Consider the following 23,635-nt stretch of genomic DNA (forward strand, 5'->3'; position numbering starts at 1 on the left):
GAAATTTGAAAAAATAAATTATTTAACTCCATCATAAACTGTTCGTCTGGATCAGGTATATTCGTAAACAAATGTGTCAATTTGGAAATAGCCAAGGTTTTTAGAACTGTTATTTTACCAAAAGGTGTCAGGTTCCTTCTGGGCCATGAATTCAGAAGTTTTTGAATTTCCTTTAACTTATTTCTATAGTTTAGAGCGAGGTTCTAGTCAATCTTTTGTTTACTCAACGATTCCAAGCTCCACAGCGGATTTGTGACTGAACTGAACCAAAGCAAACTGAACATAACTGATCTGTTCTTAAGAAGAAAGAAAAATATTAAGATTTTAGACAAAGCCTAATTTCCCTACCTGTCCTTGCTACATTGTAGGAGTAACACTGGGTAATATACACAGACTACATCTAAACACAGTTAGAGTGGAAGACAGGTTTCAGTCCATTTCTTCAACGATGGCGACATAACTTTCACACTGCCTCGACACAAATATAAGGACGGTAAACACGAATATGACGAAGCCAAAACGAAGAAATATATATCAGCCTCATGTCGTAAAAAGAGCGGAAGAAGGTCGGAGGAGGGGGGAGAGGGGGGGGGAGAGGGGGGGAGGGGGGGGGGGTTGGTTGGTCGTCTCGTAAGTACACATTTAAGCCTGCAGTCGAGAAGCTGTGCACAATAAACTTAAAACTCGCCTGCGACCATTCTCGCTCGGGGAAATCCTGGGTTTGGCGAGACAACGACAAACAAACGGAAACTCTGGGATGGACGAGACAAACCAGCATCGCAGACGACGACGCTGCGCACAACGACGCACGCGCATATCTACACGCGACGACAGGGATTTGGCGGGGGAGGGGGGAGGGATAGAGAGAGAGAATAGAGAAATTGGAGGCAGGCTTCAGTTGTTGGCGGTGTTGCCACTCGGGCGCTGGGTGTATTAGCGGTCTGATGATGGACACACAAGTTAACTAGCGCTGTTAGTATAAATTGATGAGGCTGCTTCCCGACCCGCTCTTTTGTTGTCTACAAATTGCATCTATAGGTCTTTTTCGTTTCAATTAGGTCGATCGTTTTTATACTTCTGCGTGTTCGGCTTTTGTGCTGCAGTATAAAAACTTGTAACTTCTTCGGAATGTGTGTGTCGCTTTAAAAACTTTGACGTTTTAGCTTCAAATATCTTGAGAACTTTTTGGGACAATCATTTTGTAATTTGTGAAATGTAATTTGTGAAACGTTTTTGGTGCGTTTCGAAGGCAACTAAGAAGACGTGTGTTATAGACATCAAGACCTATATAAGGCTATAATATACTTTAGTAAGCAAATATTTTTTGCTTACTAGAAACAACTGTTCGTTTCAAGAACATTTGGGGCAACATTCGTGCGATTTTCAAAACGGAAATAGTGGTTTTTGGAAGGCTCCGACGAAAACTCAAGCTATGGACATCAAGTTGTGTGCGTGAGGTACGACACAACTTCAAATATCTGTTAGTTTTGATAAATTTGTTCGACAGATTGTGTGTCATTTGTAAGATGTGCTTTGTGCATTTGGAACGTAAATAGGAAACAGACCCGTGTTGTGGACATCAAACTGTGTGTGAGGTGCTACCTTGTGCGACACGTGAGGACAGTGAAAACTTGCAACGGGACAAACACACTTCAGCTCGCTGGGTGGACCTCCAAGTGTACGGGTCTGTGGATTGCGTGTGTGAAGGTGCCTAGAATGTTGTAGCGTCAGCAAAGTCGCGATCATACATTGTGTTTGGACCTAACACTTCGATCATTAAAGGTGACAAAGTCGTTGTGTGTGCTTTCTTACGTGTTTTAAATCAGAGAGACAATTGCTTTCATGATGTCCAGATTTATGTAGCGTTCCTTTGGACGTTAACACAGTCGCGATCAGAAATGTCTCTTGTGTTTGGACTGAACACTTCAATCATTAAAGGTGACAAGGTTGTTTTTTGTGCTTTCTTTTGCGTTTTAAATCAGAGAAAGAATTGGTTTCCTTGTTCCCAGATATCTTGAGCGTTTTCTTTGGTCTTCAAGAAACTTGCGATCTGTGTTTTCTGCGTCGACTCACAAATACGATCGAGCGTTTCTTGACTTCTTGAGAGTGGCGCCTTTTAGACGCCAAAAAAGTCGTTTGCAGTCTTTTTTGTTGTTGGACTTAACTTTAAGACCAATACAGCGACCAGAATTTGTAGTGCTTCATTTAGTGTTTTGAGTTAGAAAGACCCGTGAATTAGAGTTGCCCAGATTGTAATAGTGCTGCATTTAGTGTTTATAATTAAAAGGACCCGTGAATTAGAGTTGCTCAGATTCATGCAGTGTTTCTTATAGTGTTTAGAGTCAGAAAGACCCCCGAATAAAAGTTGTCCATACTCCTGTAGTGTTTCTTTTAATGTTCAGAGTTATAAAGACCCGTGAATAAGAGTTGCTCAGTTTTCTGTGGGTATAAAAAAAAGAAGTTTTAGAGCTATAAAGACCCGTGAATAAGAGTTCCTCAGTTTTCTGTGGGTATAAAAAAAAAAGTTTTAGAGCGATAAAGACCCGTGAATAAGAGTTGCTCAGTTTTCTGTGGGTATAAAAAAAAGAAGTTTTAGAGCTATAAAGACCCGTGAATAAGAGTTCCTCAGTTTCCTGTGGTGTTTCTTATAGTTTTAGAATTATAAAGACCCGCGAATAATAGTTGCCCAGTTTTCTGTGGTGTTTATTATAGTTTTAGAGTTATAAAGACCCGCGAATAATAGTTGCCCAGTTTTCTGTGGTGTTTATTATAGTTTTAGAGTTATAAAGACCCGCGAATAATAGTTGCCCAGTTTTCTGTGGTGTTTATTATAGTTTTAGAGTTATAAAGACCCGCGAATAATAGTTGCCCAGTTTTCTGTGGTGTTTATTATAGTTTTTGAGTTATAAAGACCCGCGAATAATAGTTGCCCAGTTTTCTGTGGTGTTTATTATAGTTTTAGAGTTATAAAGACCCGCGAATAATAGTTGCCCAGATTCCTGTGGTGTTTATTATAGTTTTAGAGTTATAAAGACCCGCGAATTAATAGTTGCCCAGTTTTCTGTGGTGTTTATTATAGTTTTAGAGTTATAAAGACCCGCGAATAATAGTTGCCCAGTTTTCTGTGGTGTTTATTATAGTTTTAGAGTTATAAAGACCCGCGAATAATAGTTGCCCAGTTTTCTGTGGTGTTTATTATAGTTTTAGAGTTATAAAGACCCGCGAATAATAGTTGCCCAGTTTTCTGTGGTGTTTATTACAGTTTTAGAGTTATAAAGACCCGCGAATAATAGTTGCCCAGTTTTCTGTGGTGTTTATTACAGTTTTAGAGTTATAAAGACCCGCGAATAATAGTTGCCCAGATTCCTGTGGTACCGAGGAGTCACAACGGTCGCATGTATTCTTTCTGTCTATGGCACCAACATTACGGTCATTAAGGTGATCGGGGGTTTGAAGTGTTTCTTTGCGGATTTAGCGCCACAGAGACGTGTGCATTAAATGTGTCCATATTTCTGTGGTGTGTCTTTTCGTGTCTGGAGTCATTAAGGTCACTTTTAGTCGGTGTGTGTGTATGTTTAAGCTCAAGACTGTAATTATTAAGGTGCCTCAGATTTGTGAAATGCTTCTTTCAGTGTTTTGAGTCAAAGATCCGAGTGAAGCAAAAGTGCCAAGATTTCTCTAGTGTATCTGGAGTCATTAAGGTCGCATTCAGTGTTTTGACGGTTTTTTGTTATGTGCAAGCTCGATATTGTTATCATTAAGGGGACCCAGATTTGTGAAATGCTTCTTTCCGTGTGTAGAGTCTGAGAGCCGCGTGAAGTAAAAGTGCAAAGATGTCTCTGGTGTATCTGGAGTCATTAAGATTGAATTTCTTGTTTTTGTTTTGTTTTGTTTTTACGCCCACATTAATTTTTTTTGTGTGTGAAGTGCTTCTTTCCGTGTGTAGGGTCAGAGAGCCGCGTGAAACAAAAGTGCCAAGATTTCTCTAGTGTATCTGGAGTCAATAAGGTCCCATTCAGTGCTTTTTGAGTGCTTGCGTTTGATTACATCAAGTTTGCAATCATTAAGGCGACTCACAGTGTTGTGTGCGTCTTTCAGGTCTTCAAGTCACAAACTCGAGCAGCAAAAAGTCCCAACCATTTTTTTCTTATTTCTTTGCAAATCTAGAGTCGTGATTTCTTTTGTGTTCGGACTCAGGGTCGTAACTAAATTGAGCAAAACAATTATTGCACCCATTTTAGTACCCCAACTTAGACATTCATTCCCGTGTCATTTTATTCAAACTTTAGATGCCATTAAAGGCCCTTCACTTGGCTACCTAGCACACTTTTCGGATCAAAGATTTATGTTGTAGGTATCACGTGACCCCCGCCGAAGTAAGGGTACCCCCAAATTGACCTGACAATAACGTCAGGTACCAATTAAGAATCGACATTTAATGGCATATACAGTTTGAATGAAACGACACGGCAATCTAAGTTTTAGTTGTGGTACGAAAATGAATGCAATAATTGTTTTGCTCAGTTTATTAAGGAGTCCCAGATTTGTGTAGTGTTCTATTTCGTGCTGTAGTCAACACGACAGCACATGAGACGGATACTAGATATAGATTATACGTTTTCCACTTGTCTGGGAATGTAATACCTAATACATATTGATTGATTGATAATACCTTTTTATTATTTCAACAGATAAACATTCGATGAACTGTATTCACAAAGGGCAGTTTGTGAACTGTTGACTTCACAGGACGGTTCTTTAAACGGTACGGCAACACTATAACTCTGTTGTTAACGGTGTGGTAACTCCTGATCCCCTGCTTCACCTGCGATTTGAATCTCAAGAAGGGTAAAGCAAACAAGATAAAGAAAAGAGAACACAAAAAATAAGGACGAACACAATAAGGACAAGAGTATGGTTTGTCCACAACAGACAAGTCAACAAACCAAAAGAAAACAAAAGAACGAGAAATCGACTGTAACATCAGCGTGAAGGATTAGGCAAACGTAGACAGAGAGAAAGCGGGGTGAAACGAAGTGAATAAACCCTGGAGTAAAGCAAGCGGAGTTGACGAATTTCCCGCAGACAGTAGAAAGACATGTTAATGAGACACAATCTGTCTCTTCCTTCAACCAAAGCATTTCAGTGCCAGTAAAGCATTCATTAACAGTAACAATCAGCCTACAAAAAAGTCATCAAAATTATACACACATACGAATCCACATCATGCTATAAAAGCAAGCTGAAACCGAAATATTTGACGTAAACGATACAAATCCCCAAACGGGACGATTGAAAAACAAAACAATTACGTCGATTATAACTCTCATCCAGGTTATACATTAATAACAAATCCACATCAAGTTATCACAACAAACCGAAACATACAACATCAAAAGAAAGGCAGTGATAGTGAATAAATCCAAATCCCCAAAGGGGAAGATTTGTGCTGCGTTGTCGTTACACGGAGCCAAGGGAAACAATCCAGATCCCCAAACGGGACGATTGTGTTACGTTGCCCATACACGGAGACAGGGGCAGACATCCAGATCCCTAAACGGGACATTTTGGGGTGCTGTCAGTTCACGGGAAAAGCAATTCAAATCTTGAAACGTGTCGATTCATCTGTGCTTTATTTTCAGTGCACGGAAAACACGGCAAGCAAGAAATTTCCAATCTACAAACGTGTCGGTTGTGCTTCGTTAACAGAACAAAGCAAGTTATTCAAATCTTCAAACGGGACGATTGTGCTTCGTTGGAAGAACCAAGGAATCTTCAGCGTGTGGTCAAGTGAGGATGCCCGAGGACTGGTCACATACTAGCCAGTGTCCAGCGCTCACCTGTTCGTAACGTCCGTCGCTCGAGATGCGTGTGTTGTGGCCTGTACTGACCGCCAGAACCTGGCTGGCAGCTCTGCTTTCTTTGGACCTTCTTGTCACAGGTCAGTCACATTTTCTTCTTTTCATTATTGTAGAAGCGTTGTGCTGACTGTCGGGTGGAACCTGTTGAGGGGTAAGAAGAATGGTGTTGGGATGTTGTTTGTTTTTGTGTGGTGTGGTTTGTGGGCGTGTCTGTCAGTCTGTCTATGCATATGCTTGTCTGTCCGTCTGTCTGTTTGTGGGTATGTGTTGGTGTCAACCTGTCGATTGTTCAAAACCAAGCTGTTTGGGCGTTAGAGAGAGAGAGAGAGAGAGAGAGAGAGAGAGAGAGAGAGAGAGAGAGAGAGAGAGAGAGAGAGAGAGAGAGAGAGAGAGAGAGAGAGAGAAGTGCGATCGATATATAAAATGGAGATTTGATGAACTGAATATTGGAACATTTAAGGAATTTTCTCGCATTGCCTGTGACCTTACGGTAAAATACGTGGTCTGGTAAAGCATGTGAAAGAAGAGAGCGAAGATGCAATCAGCACACACACACACACACACACACACACACACACACACACACACACACACACACACACACACACAAACACACACACACAACCCCCCCCCACACACACACACACGCACACACACACAACACACAACACACACACACACACACACACACACACACACACACACACACACACACACACACACACACACACACACCAACATCGGCAGTGCTAAGAGAAGCATGTTTTTGTTACTTGTTCATTTACACTCGCCGCATGAATAGTGCTACGGAAGGCAACCCCATTTTGTCAGATCTTGAGAAGTGCACCTTCGTTGCAGTGCCATTAGGACGAACACTCCTTTTTCTTGTTATACACTCTTTTCCGTTGGCTTTTTTATCAGTTCAACTCTTTTTCTCATGAAAGCAGTTCGATGGAAAGTAGAGAAGGGACAGTCTGCTAACTCCTCAGGAGTAAAAGTATATTCCTGATCTTGTAAGTGATCACGATATGTTAGTGTATTAAGGGGGAAAAACATGTTTGTTTCCGACGACTAGGCAAACAAAAAAGTAGATTTTATGGTTTTTTGGGGTGTTTCTAAAAAAAAAAGTTTTTTTATAGAAGTTTGTTTTTCATTTACACATGCAAATTTGTCATTTAATTGGCTGGAAATCGTGCGTGTTGTGTTCCCTGCCTGTCGGAAAAATGAACTTCCCTTATAATGGCTGGGATCGGGAACATTGACAATTTAAGGCCAAAAAAAAATAGGTGTGGTTAAGGTAACATAGCCCCAAAAAATAGGGTAGGAAGGTAGGCAATCACTTTTTTTTTTAACTTTTCTTTCCAATGCGTACAAATTAAACCTACTTGACAGGGAAATAAGTGTGCGACTCGGGCGCTTTCGCTTTCATTGCCTTTTCTGCACTGTTTTTTTTTTTTTTTTTTTTTTTTTTTTTACAAATATAATAAAAAGTTATAGGGTCGGCCCCTAAAAATAGGGTAGGTCGGGTTACCGTAACCACACCTATTTTTTTTAGGCCTAATCTTGGCCTTGCACACCACGGATCTGATCAAGATACACGTGGGATACAAACAATCTTTTCTAATTTCAATAAGACCGAATCCCGACATAAAAACAACACACCAAAAAACAAACAAAAAACACTTCTTGTGCAGACCGATAAATTGTCGGTTGAATGTATTCCATCGTTGACATACACGTAAAGTTGCTAAATTAATTCAAAACAAAAAATACGGACTTTTCCCAAGAAGCAGCTTCAAGGCTGCTGGCTTCTGCATCCTAGGGCCCGGTGCTCACCTATGTAACTTCAGCAGGACAGCACACGCACTGCAGATTATAGAGGTAATCCTTTTTTTCCCCAGCCCGCAACACGTTGCATGAAAGGAAAACAGGCCAAGTACTCGTCATAATCCCTATCGCGGCATAAATAATAGGCAGTGCGTCGTCTGTGCCGCTGAAATTGCACAGGTATATTCTGCCCATAAGGGGCTCCGCTTACATACGTAACTTCAGCAGGACCGACGACGCACTGCAGATTATCCCAGCCTGCTACGCGTTGCATGAAAGGAAAACAGGCCAAGTACTCGTCATAATCCCTACGGCGCGGCATAAATGATAGGCAGTGCGTCGTCTGTGCCGCTGAAACTGCGCAGGTGTATTCTGCCCATAACTTGGAAGATTGTATTGCGTGTAAAAACCTCAGAAGATTTGTGGTGTGAGCCCAGGAGCTTGTATCGAAGCGCCGATCGATCGATGTATATCCTTACTGTAGTATTACTACTCAGGGCCTCCTAGTGCGTCCCGGGACCCTCACTTTCAATTTTTAGAGGGTCCATGGACCCCCAATGCAGAATTTTAGAGGGTCCTAATTTGGCACGCGTAAACCACACACCAGTTCTCGTGGTTGATTTAACCCCCGAGCCATCGGCGCCCCGTGAGACCCACTTTTTCATACAGTGTACAGTTGTTTTAAGTACATAAGCTTGCCGGGAACAGCTACCTTTGCATCGCTTTTAACGTTCTTTCCTTCGCGCGTGAAATTGACATTGGTGCTTGCAAGAGACGTATGCTGTCTGAAAATCGTTACGTACCTCAGGTACGCAATAGCGATGGTAGTCTGAAATTGGTATTTACGGTACGCACGATAAAGGAAATTCAGTGCGTCCCAGGACTCGCTCTTTTAAAGTCTAGTGCGTCCCGGGACCCCCTCCATAGATTTCTAGTACGTGTTTTCGGCTTCTAGTGCGTTTAGGACGCAGGGACGCGCGCTATGGGGAGCCCTGCTACTATTATTCCCTTGTAAATAATACTACAGCAAGCTCCTGTCGCAGTGAACATAATCTGTTACACAAGTACTGGGATAGTTCACCCTCTTTTACTGTGAAAAAAACCTTCAGTGACAAAGGCTGTAATGACATCGTCTTGTATGCGTGCTCATCGGCGTGGCGGACGGGCGCGATGGCCTAGTGGATAGGAAACCAGCCTCTCAAGGTCCTGGGTTCGAATCCCGGCCACGCCTAGTTGGTTAAGGGTGGAGATGTTTCCGATCGTATGTGCCGACCTGCTAGTGCCTTAAATGTCCCCCTTCGTGTGTACGCGCAAGAACAAGACCAAGTGCGCACGGAACAGATCCTGTAATTCATGTTAGAGCTCTGTGGGTTAAAGAAACACGAAAATACGAAGCATGCATCCCCCGAAAGCGGCGTATGGCTGCGTAAATGGCGGGGAAAGACGGTCATACCCGTAACAAGATCAGTGTGGCGAGGAAACAAATGTTCTCTTGTAACACTCTTTTCCGTTGGCTTTTGTTATGCTTTAACCCTATTTTGCCTTGTAACAAAGGTACATGTAAAGAAAAGATTGGACGGTATGCTAGCTCATCAGGCTGAAGTCGCAAGGAGATTTCTTTCTTTTGTAATATTGGCTTTTCATTGTTTGTTTTCCGCTTTCTCTTCAATCCTTTATTGTCTTGTAAAAAGACCAGCGCCGAGAACTGGAACCGTCTCTTGAGCTTCGAATTGACATTGTCTTGTATGCTAGCTCATTAGGCTAATGAGCAGGGCAGAAAACGTTTTCATTTCTTGTCATACGCTTTTTTGGTTGTCGCGTTTCTCCCGCTTTTACCACCTTCTGCCTTTAAACAAGTTCAATGACAAGCAAAAATCAGACAGTGTGCCGACTAATTGGGTTTAGAAGTACAGTCCTTCTCGTGTAGGCGATCATGTTTGCGAATGACTGTGACCCTCCACCACGGAATGAGTCACATGTCATCTTTGCATGATTTTCATATTTTTACATTTTCCTAAAGAGTGTTTTATGCTCTATCCAGTGGTAAAATCCGTTTTAGAAAAGATCGAAAACCTTTCGAGTTATAAGCCTGTGACTAAGGTGACCCTCACACTTTTACCACTGTCCCCCCGGACTTATATTAAGCCTAGCGCAGAACTGCGCGAGGTGACATGCGACTCATTTCGTGGTGGAGGGTCACAATTGTAGGCTTTTATACAGAGTAAGAGCATACGAGCATTCTTCTACTTGGATACGTGCAGAGACGGACGGACTGCTTTTTGTGGAGAGTGAGGATTTGTGTTGTTGTTGTTGTTGTTGTTGTTGTTGTTGTTGTTGTTGTTGTTGTTGTTGTTGTTGAATTAATTTCTAAGGTTGTAGCTGTGTCAATAATATGCAAAATTAATTCAGAAAAGCATCTCAATCTGCACAGGATGCAGGCACGCTGTTTTAATTTTTTTTTTAAATTTTTATATTTGGTATTTATTTCGACGGGCGCAGTGGCGTTGTGGTAATACGTCGGCCTCCTAATCGGCCGGTCGCTGCCGCCTGGTGGGTTAAGAGTGGAGATTTTTCCGATCTCCCAGGTCAACGTATGTGCAGACATGCTAGTGACTTAACCCCCTTCGTGTGTACACGCAAGGACAAGACCAAGTGCGCACGGAAAAGATCCTGTAATCCATGTCAGAGTTCGGTGGGTTATAGAAACACGAAAATACCCAGCTTGCCTCCCCCGAAATCGGCGTATGCTGCCTGAATGGCGGGGTAAAAACGGTCATACACGTACAAATCCACTCGTGTTAAAAACATATGAGTGAACGTGGGAGTCTAAGCCCATGAACGAAGAAGAAGAAGGTATTTATTTCTTCATATATTTATTTTTTTGCGAAGTGAAAAAATGCTCCTATCCCACGTACTAACCTGGGCAGATCTGATTCGCTTTCACGAGAGGAAATGTGTCTTTAAACCCTCTTTTGCGTTAGAAAAAAAGGTCGATGTCAGGCTAAAGTGAAGAAGTAGAGTCAGGAGAAAAAAGGGTAATTGTCTCCCTTGTTGTCAGCCGAGGGCGCTGTTGTGTGGCGAACCCGTAATCACATCTAAAGCGCAACCCACTTTAAAGAGCCCAAAAAATCTCAGAGAAAAAACATCAGGTTTTACAATTGAGGGAGTCTTACAAATGGGGGTAGATCGGCAGAGGCTATGAGCAGACAAGATACGAAAGCAAAATCAAGGTCCTAAATAAGGGAAGTCCTTGAACGGGGCTTCTAAAAAGGGTAGGAGGGCAGGGCGGGTAGACAGCTAACGTTTTAAAATCAAGAGTAAAAATAACAAGTCGCGTAAGGCGAAAATACAATATTTAGTCAAGTAGCTGTCGAACTCACAGAATGAAACTGAACGCAATGCCATTTTTCAGCAAGACCGTATACTCGTAGCATCGTCAGTCCACCGCTCATGGCAAAGGCAGTGAAATTGACAAGAAGAGCGGGGTAGTAGTTGCGCTAAGAAGGATAGCACGCTTGTCTGTACCTCTCTTTGTTTTAACTTTCTGAGCGTGTTTTTAATCCAAACATATCATATCTATATGTTTTTGGAATCAGGAACCGACAAGGAATAAGATGAAAGTGTTTTTAAATTGATTTCGACAATTTAATTTTGATAATAATTTTTATATATTTAATTTTCAGAGCTTGTTTTTAATCCAAATATAACATATTTATATGTTTTTGGAATCAGAATATGATGGAAAATAAGATGAACGTAAATTTGGATCGTTTTATAAATTTTTATTTATTTTTTACAATTTTCCGATTTTTAATGACCAAAGTCATTAATTAATTTTTAAGCCACCAAGCTGAAATGCAATACCGAAGTCCGGGCTTCGTCGAAGATTACTTGACCAAAATTTCAACCAATTTGGTTGAAAATGAGGGCGTGACAGTGCCGCCTCAACTTTCACGAAAAGCCGGATATGACGTCATCAAAGACATTTATAAAAAAAAAATGAAAAGAAATTCGGGGATATCAATCCCAGGAACTCTCATGTAAAATTTCATAAAGATCGGTCCAGTAGTTTGGTCTGAATCGCTCTACACACACACACAGACAGACAGACAGACAGACAGACACACACACACACACACACACACACATACACCACGACCCTCGTCTCGATTCCCCCCTCTACGTTAAAATATTTAGTCAAAACTTGACTAAATATAAAAACACGAGGAAGGTCAGTTTATGGAACGTTAGATTAAATCTAAACAAAACGAAACATAAGTAAGCCCTATATGGCTTCTTTTGTTCAAAATTAAATGTGCCCTAAACGTATCTTTCTTGTTTTTTTGATTCGTACAATAGGGGTTCCATCTATATATATATATATACGACTAGTGTCTGTCTGTCTGTCTGTCTGTCTGTCTGTCTGTCTGTCTGTCTGTCTGTCTGTCTGTCTGTCTGTCTGTCTGTCTGTCTGTCTGTTCGCGATGCACGGCCAAAGTTCTCGGTGGATCTTTTTCAAATTTGGACACCGTATTCAGCTACACCCCGGACACAACCTCATCGATGAGATATTTCAACACGTGCTCTCAGCGCGCAGCGCTGTGCGCGCTGAACCGATTTTTTTTTCGGGATCCACTACCAGTAACTCTTCCTTATCTTCTCCAGTGTTTTCAGCCGCGATTATCTCCCTTCCTCCGTGTGGCGTCAATCCATATTCCCGTTACTACGTTACTATTTTTAGAAGGTCACTGCACGTTACTATTTTTAGAAGGTCTCCAGTGTTTTGCGCGTTTATCTCCTTTCCTTCGTGCGCAGGCGAAGCCGGCGTATGCCGGGTCCCAGGCGCAGCCTGGTATTCGGCTCTACTTCTTCCCGGCGAAGCGGGTAATCATCTAGTATAATTATATACTCCCAAGGGTTACTAGGGAAAGCGGAAGCGGGCTGCGTACATCTGTGGGTCAGTAGCCTGGCATCGTAAAACCATCGCGTGCTTATCGTATTCCCAGGGAGCGGTAGGTTTGGCAATCAGACTCAGACTGTGATCTCCCCACCCCCCCCCCCCCCTTCTATCCCCCCGACCCTCCTACTCCTTCCTCCTCATCAATAAACCTCATTCCCCTCCAGCCCGCTCCCTCCACCCCTTTCGTCTCAATTTTTTTTACTAGCTCGTGCACGTTTTTTGAGAGAAAGAGACATTAAAATCAAGATTTAGTTGGCTAAAACGATCGCGCGAGAGCATAATTATAAGATATAAGATTGTATGTGTGTGTGTGTGTGTGTGTGTGTGTGTGTGTGTGTGTGTGTGTGTGTGTATGTGTGTGTTTGTGTGAGTGTGAGTGTGTGTGTGTGTGTATGTATGTGGGTGTGTGTGCGTGTACGTGTGTGTGTGTGTGTGTGTGTGTGTGTGTGTGAGTGTGTGTGAGTGTGTGTGGGTGTGTGTGTTAATCAAGTAATCATATTGACATGTGTCTTCCAATAGAAGAAATAATCAGAGGGAAATGAAAACAAATTCTTGTTTGTCACGCTTAAGAACACTGTCACACACAAGTTGGTGTTCTCGAAGAAAGCCTAGTTTGCTGTGTTGAAAAGTCAATACTTTGGCCACATGGAAGAAACAATGCTCTAATCTTACATTTTATTTTCGCAACAGTAAGCCGGATGACTGTTTTGCTTAGAACTAAAACGAGAAACTTCCTGTTCGAATTTGTTGTTCAGTACAGATATAAAATAGATGGTCCCAGATGTGCTCGTTTTAAGCGAAGTTTACAAACCCCCCGCGGGTTAGGGGGAAGAATTTACCCGATGCTCCCCAGTATGTCGTAAGAGGCGACTAACGGATTCTGTTTCTCCTTTTACCCTTGTTAAGTGGTTCTTGTATACAATATAGTCAATTTCTGTAAAGATTTTAGTCAAGCAAGAAATGTTAAGTCCTTTGTACTGGAAACTTGCATTCTCCCAGTAAAGTAATACATTGTACTACGTTGCAAGCCCCTGGAGCAAATTTTTGATTGGTGCTTTTGTGAACAAGAAACAATTGACAAGTGACTCTATCCCATCCCCCCCTTTCCCCGTCGCGATATAACCTTCGTGTTTGAAAACGACGTTAAACACCAAATACAGAAAGAAAGAAAAGAAGTTTACAAAAACGGCACGGAAAAACAAATGAGAATCTCCCTAGCCGCTTCAAGTTGCGACAAGTGTAGGCGCCAAGCTCCCATCAGACGTCTGGTGAGTTTAAACAACTAAAGTGTGTGTGTGTGTGTGTGTGTGTGTGTGTGTGTGTGTGTGTGTGTGTGTGTGTGTGTGTGTGTGTGTGTGTGTGTGTGTGTGTGTGTCTGTATGTCTGTCTGTCTGTCTGTCTGTCTGTCTGTGTGTCTGTGTGTGTGTAAAGCGATTCAGAGTAAACTACTGGACCGATCTTTATGAAATTTGACATGATAGTTCCTGGGTATGATATCCCCAGATTTTTTTTTCATTTTTTCCATAAATGTCTTTGATGACGTCATATACGGCTTTTTGTAAAAGTTGAGGCGGCACTGTTACACCCTCATTTTTCAATAAAATTGATTGAAATTTTGGCCAAGCAATCTTCGACGAAGGCCGGACTTTGGTTTTGCATTTCAGCTTGGAGGCTTAAAATTTATTAATGACTTTGGTCATTAGAAATCTGAAAATTGTAATTAAAATTATTTTTGTATAAAACGATCCAAAATTACATTCATCTTATTCTTTATCATTTTCTGATTCCAAAAACATATAAATATGTTATATTTGGATTAAAAACAAGGTCTGAAAATTAAACATATAAAAATTATGATTAAAATAAAATTTCCGAAATCGAACACTTTCGCGACGGGACGCTTATAAATCAGTAACAGCGCTGACACGCAAATGAACGGGACGCGCATTTTTCAGTATCAGTCATACAAGGTACAAGGCTCGTGATTGCTTCCCGGTTTTTGAAGATTGCAATAAATTGAGTTGTTTCCCTTGATACACGTGGTTTTCTCTTCCGGCTTGATCAAATTAGTGCAGATTTGCGTGGTGTTTTCGAACAAAAAAAATGAATCGAAGGCGAGCCTTGTCACGGGAGGAGATTCTCCAGATGTTGGATCTTGAGGATCCTGTAGATCATGATACATCGTGTCGTTTTCGCCTCAAGAAAGCGATAATAGCAGTGATATTGAGGAAGAAACAGTCCTGTTGTTGCTAGTACGAGTCGGCAAACTACACGTGGTAGGGGGTGATACTGCTAGACGAACATGTATCTCGGAATCGTGTAGGAGCTAGGGGGCATGGCAGCACTGATAACAATGGATGGCTGGAGCCTCCTGATCCGTTTGGAAATGTTCATAGGTGTACAGTTGGTACTTTGTTGTGAAAATGTGACTTATATTCAATATGGATTACCTAGACATCATTTGGTGAGTGTCACAGTTTTGTTTCATTTGAGTCAGGATGCTGTGAGTGAATGCGTGATTTGCTTGTTTTTTTCTTTGTACTGTCTCCTTATTTCTGTGTACAATGTTAACAATATTTCAGCTAATTCATAGGTTTTACACCTTGTTTGGTTATAACATTATTTATAATACTTTCTGTTAAAAAATAACTTTTAAAAAAAGCAGTGGAAAATAAAACACACACAAAAAAACGTTAACAAACACAAAATTAATTATCCCCCTTTCACCCCCCTTTGCTAAAACAAATCGCGTGACAAACTTATAAATAGCACGACTGAACTGGGCATCCATTTTTGAATTAGTACACACAATTTGGTGGTGATTGGACTTAATTCAAGCTTGCTAGACAGATTTCTTTACAGTTACTGTTTTTTGGGAAGTTTCTTGGTGGCAAGCTTGGGCAGGCAGGACGTTAACGCCGTGGCAGTGCTAGTCACAATAGTGTTAAAAACAATTTTTTTCTTATTCCTTGTCGGTTCTTGATTCCAAAAACATATATATATGATATGTTTGGATTAAAAACACGCTCAGAAAGTTAAAACGAAGAGAGGTACAGAAAAGCGTGCTATCCCGCTCAGCGCGACCATTACCGCACTATGATTCTGGCTTGTCTATTTCACTGCCTTTCCCACGAGCGGTGGACTGAAACTATGAGTATGCGGTTTTGGTGAACAAATGCAGTGCGTTCAGTTTTATTCTGTGAGTTCGACAGCTTGACTAAATGTAGTAATTTCGCCTTACGCGACTTGTTATTTTTCTGTTAACCGGAACTACCTAAAAGATATGTAAATCATATATCACGAAGACCGGAGAGACTGATAATCTCCCAAGACCGTATCTCAAAACTCAATATGTTTATATTAATTAATGGAACGTGAATTACAATACAATGCGAACAAAAACATTTAAACAAGATAAAGGCAACACATTTATGCACACATCTGTATGTGTTTGTAGAGCAAGAATAAACATTTTGTTGGAAACAAGTTAATTTGTAAAAAATAACCCAAGCACAAATTGGTGCGGGGATGTAGCTCAGTCGGTAGCGCGCTGGATTTGTATCCAGTTGGCCGCTGTCAGCGTGAGTTCGTCCCCACGTTCGGCGAGAGATTTATTTCTCAGAGTCAACTTTGTGTGCAGACTCTCCTCGGTGTCCGAACACCCCCGTGTGTACACGCAAGCACAAGACCAAGTGCGCACGAAAAAGATCCTGTAATCCATGTCAGAGTTTGGTTGGATATAATTATAGAAACACAAAAATACTAAGCATGCATCCGTAGAAAGCGGTGTATGACTGCCTAAATGGCGGGGTAAAAACGGCCATATACGTAAAACCCGTGGGAGTTTCAGCCCATGAACGAACAAACAAACAAACAAACAAACAAAGAAAAAGCAAACAAAAAAGTCCTTGTCCATTCAAAATCACGTTGAACAATTTGCCAACATAAACCGCACTCACACATCCGTAAAACTTAAGCTTCTTATTAAAAGAAAGCAATCTTTCAATTAAAATGTTCTGGGTAAAACAGAATAAACCAACACACGCAAAAACATTCTCGGAAATCCAGCTAGTCACAGGAGTACGCCAGAAGACATGGCATGCAATCCAATCATCAGATTGCAGCATGCATGTAAAATGCAGGCAGGCAAAGCAAGGCCAGATAGACACATTTCTTGCAAATCGAGATGGTGAGTTCGAAAGAGTGGAGGATTAAATAATGAATTCATTGGTTAATTAATTCGTTACCTAATTGATTATTTAATTGATTAATTGATATTGCATACAGGACAAAATGACTGAATAGATACAGAAATAACAGAGTCAATATTCCAATTACCAAGTAAATCAAGCAACAGGTAACACATATAAAGATAAATAGATGAAGCTATAAGAAAGAAAGGATGAGAGAAAGAAAGAAAGAAAGAAAGAAAGAAAGAAAGAAAGAAAGAAAGAAAGAAAGAAAGAAAGAAAGAACAAGTCGCGTAAGGCGAAAATACAATATTTAGTCAAGTAGCTGTCGAACTCACAGAATGAAACTGAACGCAATGCCATTTTTCAGCAAGACCGTATACTCGTAGCATCGTCAGTCCACCGCTCATGGCAAAGGCAGTGAAATTGACAAGAAGAGCGGGGTAGTAGTTGCGCTAAGAAGGATAGCACGCTTTTCTGTACCTCTCTTTGTTTTAACTTTCTGAGCGTGTTTTTAATCCAAACATATCATATCTATATGTTTTTGGAATCAGGAACCGACAAGGAATAAGACGAAAGTGTTTTTAAATTGATTTGGACAATTTAATTTTGATAATAATTTTTATATATTTAATTTTCAGAGCTTGTTTTTAATCCAAATATAACATATTTATATGTTTTTGGAATCAGCAAATGATGGAGAATAAGATAAACGTAAATTTGGATCGTTTTATAAATTTTAATTTTTTTTTACAATTTTCAGATTTTTAATGACCAAAGTCATTAATTAATTTTTAAGCCACCAAGCTGAAATGCAATACCGAAGTCCGGGCTTCGTCGAAGATTACTTGACCAAAATTTCAACCAATTTGGCTGAAAAATGAGGGCGTGACAGTGCCGCCTCAACTTTCACGAAAAGCCGGATATGACGTCATCAAAGACATTTATCAAAAAAATGAAAAAAACGTTCGGGGATTTCATACCCAGGAACTCTCATGTCAAATTTCATAAAGATCGGTCCAGTAGTTTAGTCTGAATCGCTCTACACACACACACACACACACAGACAGACAGACACACACACATACACACACACACACACACACGCACATACACCACGACCCTCGTTTCGATTCCCCCTCGATGTTAAAATATTTAGTCAAAACTTGACTAAATATAAAAAAGAGACACATGCATTAAGCAACAACTAACCACATAAACAGATGCACATTAAATGGATAATTTAATAGATTGATACACCGATACATATATAAATAACCAAATAAATAAATAAGTGAATAAGTACAAAGGTAAAATGTATTCAAATTTATCAGTTATCGATCCTCCTCTTTCCAGTATTGTCTGCACGTTGGCGTTAATCTGAGATTCGGTTATCGTTGCTGTTTCTAGCCTCAGATAATAATAATAATAATATAATAAATGAGCATTTATATAGCGCAACATCATAACTTTACAATTATGCTCTTTGCGCTTGACACATTTAAAATTAAAACACAGTTATACAAGCATTTACATCTACATTCATAGTCAGCAACGCTTAATTAAAAGCATACACCATCAAACATACATTACAAAAGATTCTTCCACTAACTAAGTAATAAAAACATGAATAAAATAGGTAGTAAAAAACAAGGAAATACCAGCTGAATACCCTTAATCAAACAGAACATGTTATCAACAATGCTGAAAACAGTCCTAGATGTTTATATACATGATCACTAAAACAACAAATACACTACATGTAGCCTACTGATGGACTGAGAAAACAAAATCAGGGGTTGTATTTCTTGAAGAGGTGCGTTTTAAGTGCTCGTTTGAATGCTTGGGGTGACTGAGAGTGGCGGATGTGAAAGGGGAGAGAATGCCATTGTGTGGGTGCGCAGAAAGTAAAAGTGCGTTGTAGGTAATGCTTCGCTACAACACATATAGCGAAACAATGACTTTGTATGACTTCACTTGAACCGATGTTTAGAAAACAAACAGAAACAATCTTATGTTGCTTTCTGTCAATAAGAACATTACATTTGGATACACAGATCCCACGAAATCGGCGTATGCTGCCTGAATGGCGGGGTAAAAACGGTCATACACGTACAAGTCCACTCGTGCTAAAAACATGGGTGAACGTGGGAGTCTAAGCCCATGAACGAAGAAGAAGAAGAAGAAGATACACAGATAAACACTGGAGTGATTTGTCTCGTCAACAGGAAATTAATTGACTCTTTTTTACGAGAATATCATCTGACATCTGCCTTCAAAGATTAGCTCGTCACGAGATCCGACGCTGTATAAGAAAGGCTTAGGAATGGAATGATAATTCAAAGCTTGTTAGGTTTTGGAAGCTTGCTTACTTGCTTGTTTCTTTGTTTCTCCGGGTGTGCACCCGTGCGTGTGTGTGTGTGTGTGTGTGTGTGTGTGTGTGTGTGTGTGTGCGTGTGCGTGTGTGTGTGTGTCCGTCCGTCCGTCTGTCTGTCTGTGCGTGTGTCTGTGCTTTAGCGACTAAGAAGTATTTATCTTGAATTAGTTAGTTTGTCTTCTACTTTCAAAACTCGTTTACAGAATGCATGGTGCAAAAAGACGGCTTACAAATGATTAGAAACGGCGATGTTTTCAGTATAAGTTTATATTTACAGTATGAAAAAGACAAAACACGCACAGTCTTGCGTCGTGGGCACGCGTTCCACATCCTGTTATTGAAACTGATTCTTTAAATGCGAAAATATGACGCGCACTGCTAGTTGTTTATTGCTGCTACTTTAAAGGCAAAAGTGCAGCTCGTAGAGAAGCTAAGTAAACGATACTTACGATGGTAATGGAGGCAGTGAGTAAAGCTTTTATCCAGCGAAACAGACTAGATCTGACTGCGCAGATGTCGCTTGACATTTAAACGCAGCAAATGTTGTCCTTAAAAGATTGGAGTTGTGTGCCTGACAGTACCAAACACACAGTCGTCCAATGTCTCTGTTTCCATGCGCATCTGAAACCAACGGGGAAACAATCGGCGAAAAGCCGGTGTAACACGAAATTTTTACTCCACGAAAAATTTACTCCGGAGTAAAAATTTCGTACGAAATTCTTACTCCGAGTACACCTTTCGTACGAGAAAAAAACTCCCCAAGGCACGAAAAAATTACTCCCTCCACGAAATTTTTACTCCCCATTTTTATATTTAGTCAAGTTTTGACTAAATATTTTAACATCGAGGGGGAATCGAAACGAGGGTCGTGGTGTATGTGTGTCTGTGCGTGTGTGTGTGTGTGTGTGTGTGTGTAGAGCGATTCAGACTAAACTACTGGACCGATCTTTATGAAATTTGACATGAGAGTTCCTGGGTATGAAATCCCCGAACGTTTTTTTCATTTTTTTGATAAATGTCTTTGATGACGTCATATCCGGCTTTTCGTGAAAGTTGAGGCGGCACTGTCACGCCCTCATTTTTCAGCCAAATTGGTTGAAATTTTGGTCAAGTAATCTTCGACGAAGCCCGGACTTCGGTATTGCATTTCAGCTTGGTGGCTTAAAAATTAATTAATGACTTTGGTCATTGAAAATCTGAAAATTGTAAAAAAAAATTAAAATTTATAAAACGATCCAAATTTACGTTTATCTTATTCTCCATCATTTGCTGATTCCAAAAACATATAAATATGTTATATTCGGATTAAAAACAAGCTCTGAAAATTAAATATATAAAAATTATTATCAAAATTAAATTGTCCAAATCAATTTAAAAACACTTTCATCTTATTCCTTGTCGGTTCCTGATTCCAAAAACATATAGATATGATATGTTTGGATTAAAAACACGCTCAGAAAGTTAAAACAAAGAGAGGTACAGACAAGCGTGCTATCCTTCTTAGCGCAACTACTACCCCGCTCTTCTTGTCAATTTCACTGCCTTTGCCATGAGCGGTGGACTGACGATGCTACGAGTATACGGTCTTGCTGAAAAATGGCATTGCGTTCAGTTTCATTCTGTGAGTTCGACAGCTACTTGACTAAATATTGTATTTTCGCCTTACGCGACTTGTTTTTACTTCCAGTAAAAATCTCGTACGCGAAAATGGGATGCGGGCGAAGGGATAATGCCAAAATGTGTGATCTCGCGCAAACGAATGTCTCGCTACCCTCTCTCCACCCCTTCCACCACCAAGACAAACAGGGGACAAGAGAGTAAAAATTTCGTACACCTGGCATGGGAAGCTAAATTGCTCGTGTTAGGGTGAAGTGATTTATTCGTTATTTATTCGTCATGGGAGTAACATTTTTGTACGAAATGTTTACTCGGAACTCACCTGTCGTGGGGAGTAATTTTCTCGTGTAATGGGGGAGTACTTTTTTCGTAAAGGGAGTAACATTTTCGTACGAAATTTTTACTCCGGAGTAAAAATCTCGTGCGAGTAATTTTCTCGTGTTACATCGGTGTATTTACATTAACTATTTTCTTTAGATAGACTGGGAATCAATACATGACACTTTACATATGAATTTATTTTCAGATATTGTCCCTATACGGTTATAGTTTTTCTTACTTTTCTCCGATGCAAGCTTTCGGTGACTTCATATCCGGCTTTTAATAAAAGATGAGACGGCACTGTGGTGACCTCTGATTTTTAATCAAATTAATTGAAATTTCGGTTGAACATTTTTTTACTCAGTCCGGATTGCAGTTCAGCTTGGGAGCTAAACAATTATAATCAACTAATGTGTTCATTACAATTCTACTTGAAATTAAAAGTTTACTAACAGAGTCGAACAATGATTGCATTCTATCCAATTTAATTTCCTGAATCCAAAAATATATAGATTTGTCATGCTTACTCTGAAAATGAGCTCAAATAAAATCAAATCGGTCGTGTGTTCGAGACCAGCTCGACCCGTCTCGGTCTTTGGGTTTTGGCTGGCCTCACTAGTCTCAGTGATGACTGATACCTGGTTTACAGTGTCGATCTTTTAGTTTAAGTCCGACAGATTGACTGAATATTTTGCTATCGCTTTCACACGACTTTTTTTTAACCGACAGGGAAGGATTATCTTTGAAGAATGTCATAGCGATGAACAAATACTTACATGTACCATTCTTTAAAATACTTGCTCTCCATGTAAACCATTATGTAAACCACCGCAGATCGGTCCAGGCTTTTACACGAGAGAAGAACAGCCTTCTACTTTATCATTTCCTACAATCCACAGCCAAGCTGTTTTCCCTGCAGACTGGTACCTTTAACACAAATATATTTTGCACATAAAATTATATACAATGGTGTCTGTCAATAAATCAATTCTGAAATAAATAACACACACACACACACGCACACACACACAGACACACACACACACGCACACACACACACACACACACACACACACACACACACACCACGACCCTCGTCTCGATTCCCCCTCTATGTTAAAACATTTAGTCAAAACTTGACTAAATGTAAAAACACATACACAATTGGACCAACACTTACGGATAATGTGACAAGAACAAGAATGACGTATTCAAAGCACGTGCAGCCCACTATTTTGGTGCCATGATGCCAGCCCTCTCACACTGTCTGATGTGCTTTCAATTTGATTTCAGTCAAAATTATCGATTTTGTTGGCCTTGGTTGGATGAAATGAATCCAGAATTTACTCCCTCGTTTTAGTACGACGCAAGACGGGCGCTGTGGCGGGGTGGTAAGACGTCGGCCTCTTAATCGGAAGGTCGAGGGTTCGAATCCCGGCCGCGGCCGCCTGGTGGGTTAAGTGTGGATATTTTTCCGATCTCCCAGGTCAACTTATGTGCAGACCTGCTAGTGGCTTATCCCCCTTCGTGTGTACGTACACGCAAGCACAAGACCAAGTGCGCACGGAAAAGATCCTGTAATCCATGTCAGAGTTCGGTGGGTTATAGAAACACGAAAATACCCAGCATGCTTCCTCCGAAAGCGGCGTATGGCTGCCTAAATGGCGGGGTAAAAACGGTCATACACGTAAAATTCCACTCGTGCAAAAACACGAGTGTACGTGGGAGTTTCAGCCCACGAACGCAGAAGAAGAAGAAGTACGATGCAATCGTAATAGGATATTCAGGCGTCTTGCTGTTTTCAAAAACGATGTCTAAAAATACGCCCACACTGGCAATGCGGATTTTAATATGGAACTGAAAGAAACATTTGTTAAACCTAATGTGTTTTCGGCGTATCAGTGGGGTCTGATATTTTTAGCAGACAAGTCAAATGCCCCGGGGTTATTTTTACTCCCGCAGGATTGACGCTTTTACGAATTTGGTGAATGCCTCGCATGTAAAGGCTGAAAGTACATTCTGTATGTCGTATTCAGGGTAATAAAATAACGGTTTAACAATGTGTAATAGCTTGTACTAAGATTAAACATTTAAAGTGAAATTAAACAAATACCACTGATTGGTGTGAATTGAGCGGTACACACACAACAACGTTGGGTTTTTCTTTGTAAATATTTTTCCTAACTGTACGGAACTACTTGATTTATTGCAGGATTGAAATATGATGTGCTTGATTTTGTCTGATGAATTCATTACGAATCTAGACGAATTTATCCAACCAGGTTTTGAGTTTAGGTGAGCTGATAAATGTGATAATGGCCAGGGAACTGCATTAAACTGCGTTATTTTGTTAGAATGTATAAAATAATATGTATTTGATGTTTAAATAGTATGGTTTGTAATATTCATAGTTAATACGTAAAGCGCGGAGAGTATAGTTTACTGTGTTTCGCGCTATATAAGCTGTCATTATGTTTATTAT

At 40.4% G+C, this 23,635-nt stretch overlaps 1 protein-coding gene across 1 annotated transcript in view; it reads left to right on the forward strand.

The window, feature by feature from the left end:
• Positions 1-932: 932 nt before the first annotated feature.
• Positions 933-23,635, forward strand: part of LOC138958176 (U-scoloptoxin(05)-Er3a-like) — a 195,238-nt gene continuing 172,535 nt past the window's right edge. Inside the window, exons 1-2 of the mRNA XM_070329261.1 lie at positions 933-1,782; positions 4,692-5,941. Coding sequence (XP_070185362.1) covers positions 5,866-5,941 — 76 coding nt within the window. The 5' untranslated portion in view covers positions 933-1,782; positions 4,692-5,865. The remainder of the gene's footprint in view (positions 1,783-4,691; positions 5,942-23,635) is intronic.

Source organism: Littorina saxatilis, linkage group LG2 (assembly GCF_037325665.1).
Source record: "Littorina saxatilis isolate snail1 linkage group LG2, US_GU_Lsax_2.0, whole genome shotgun sequence".
NCBI lineage: Eukaryota > Metazoa > Mollusca > Gastropoda > Littorinimorpha > Littorinidae > Littorina > Littorina saxatilis.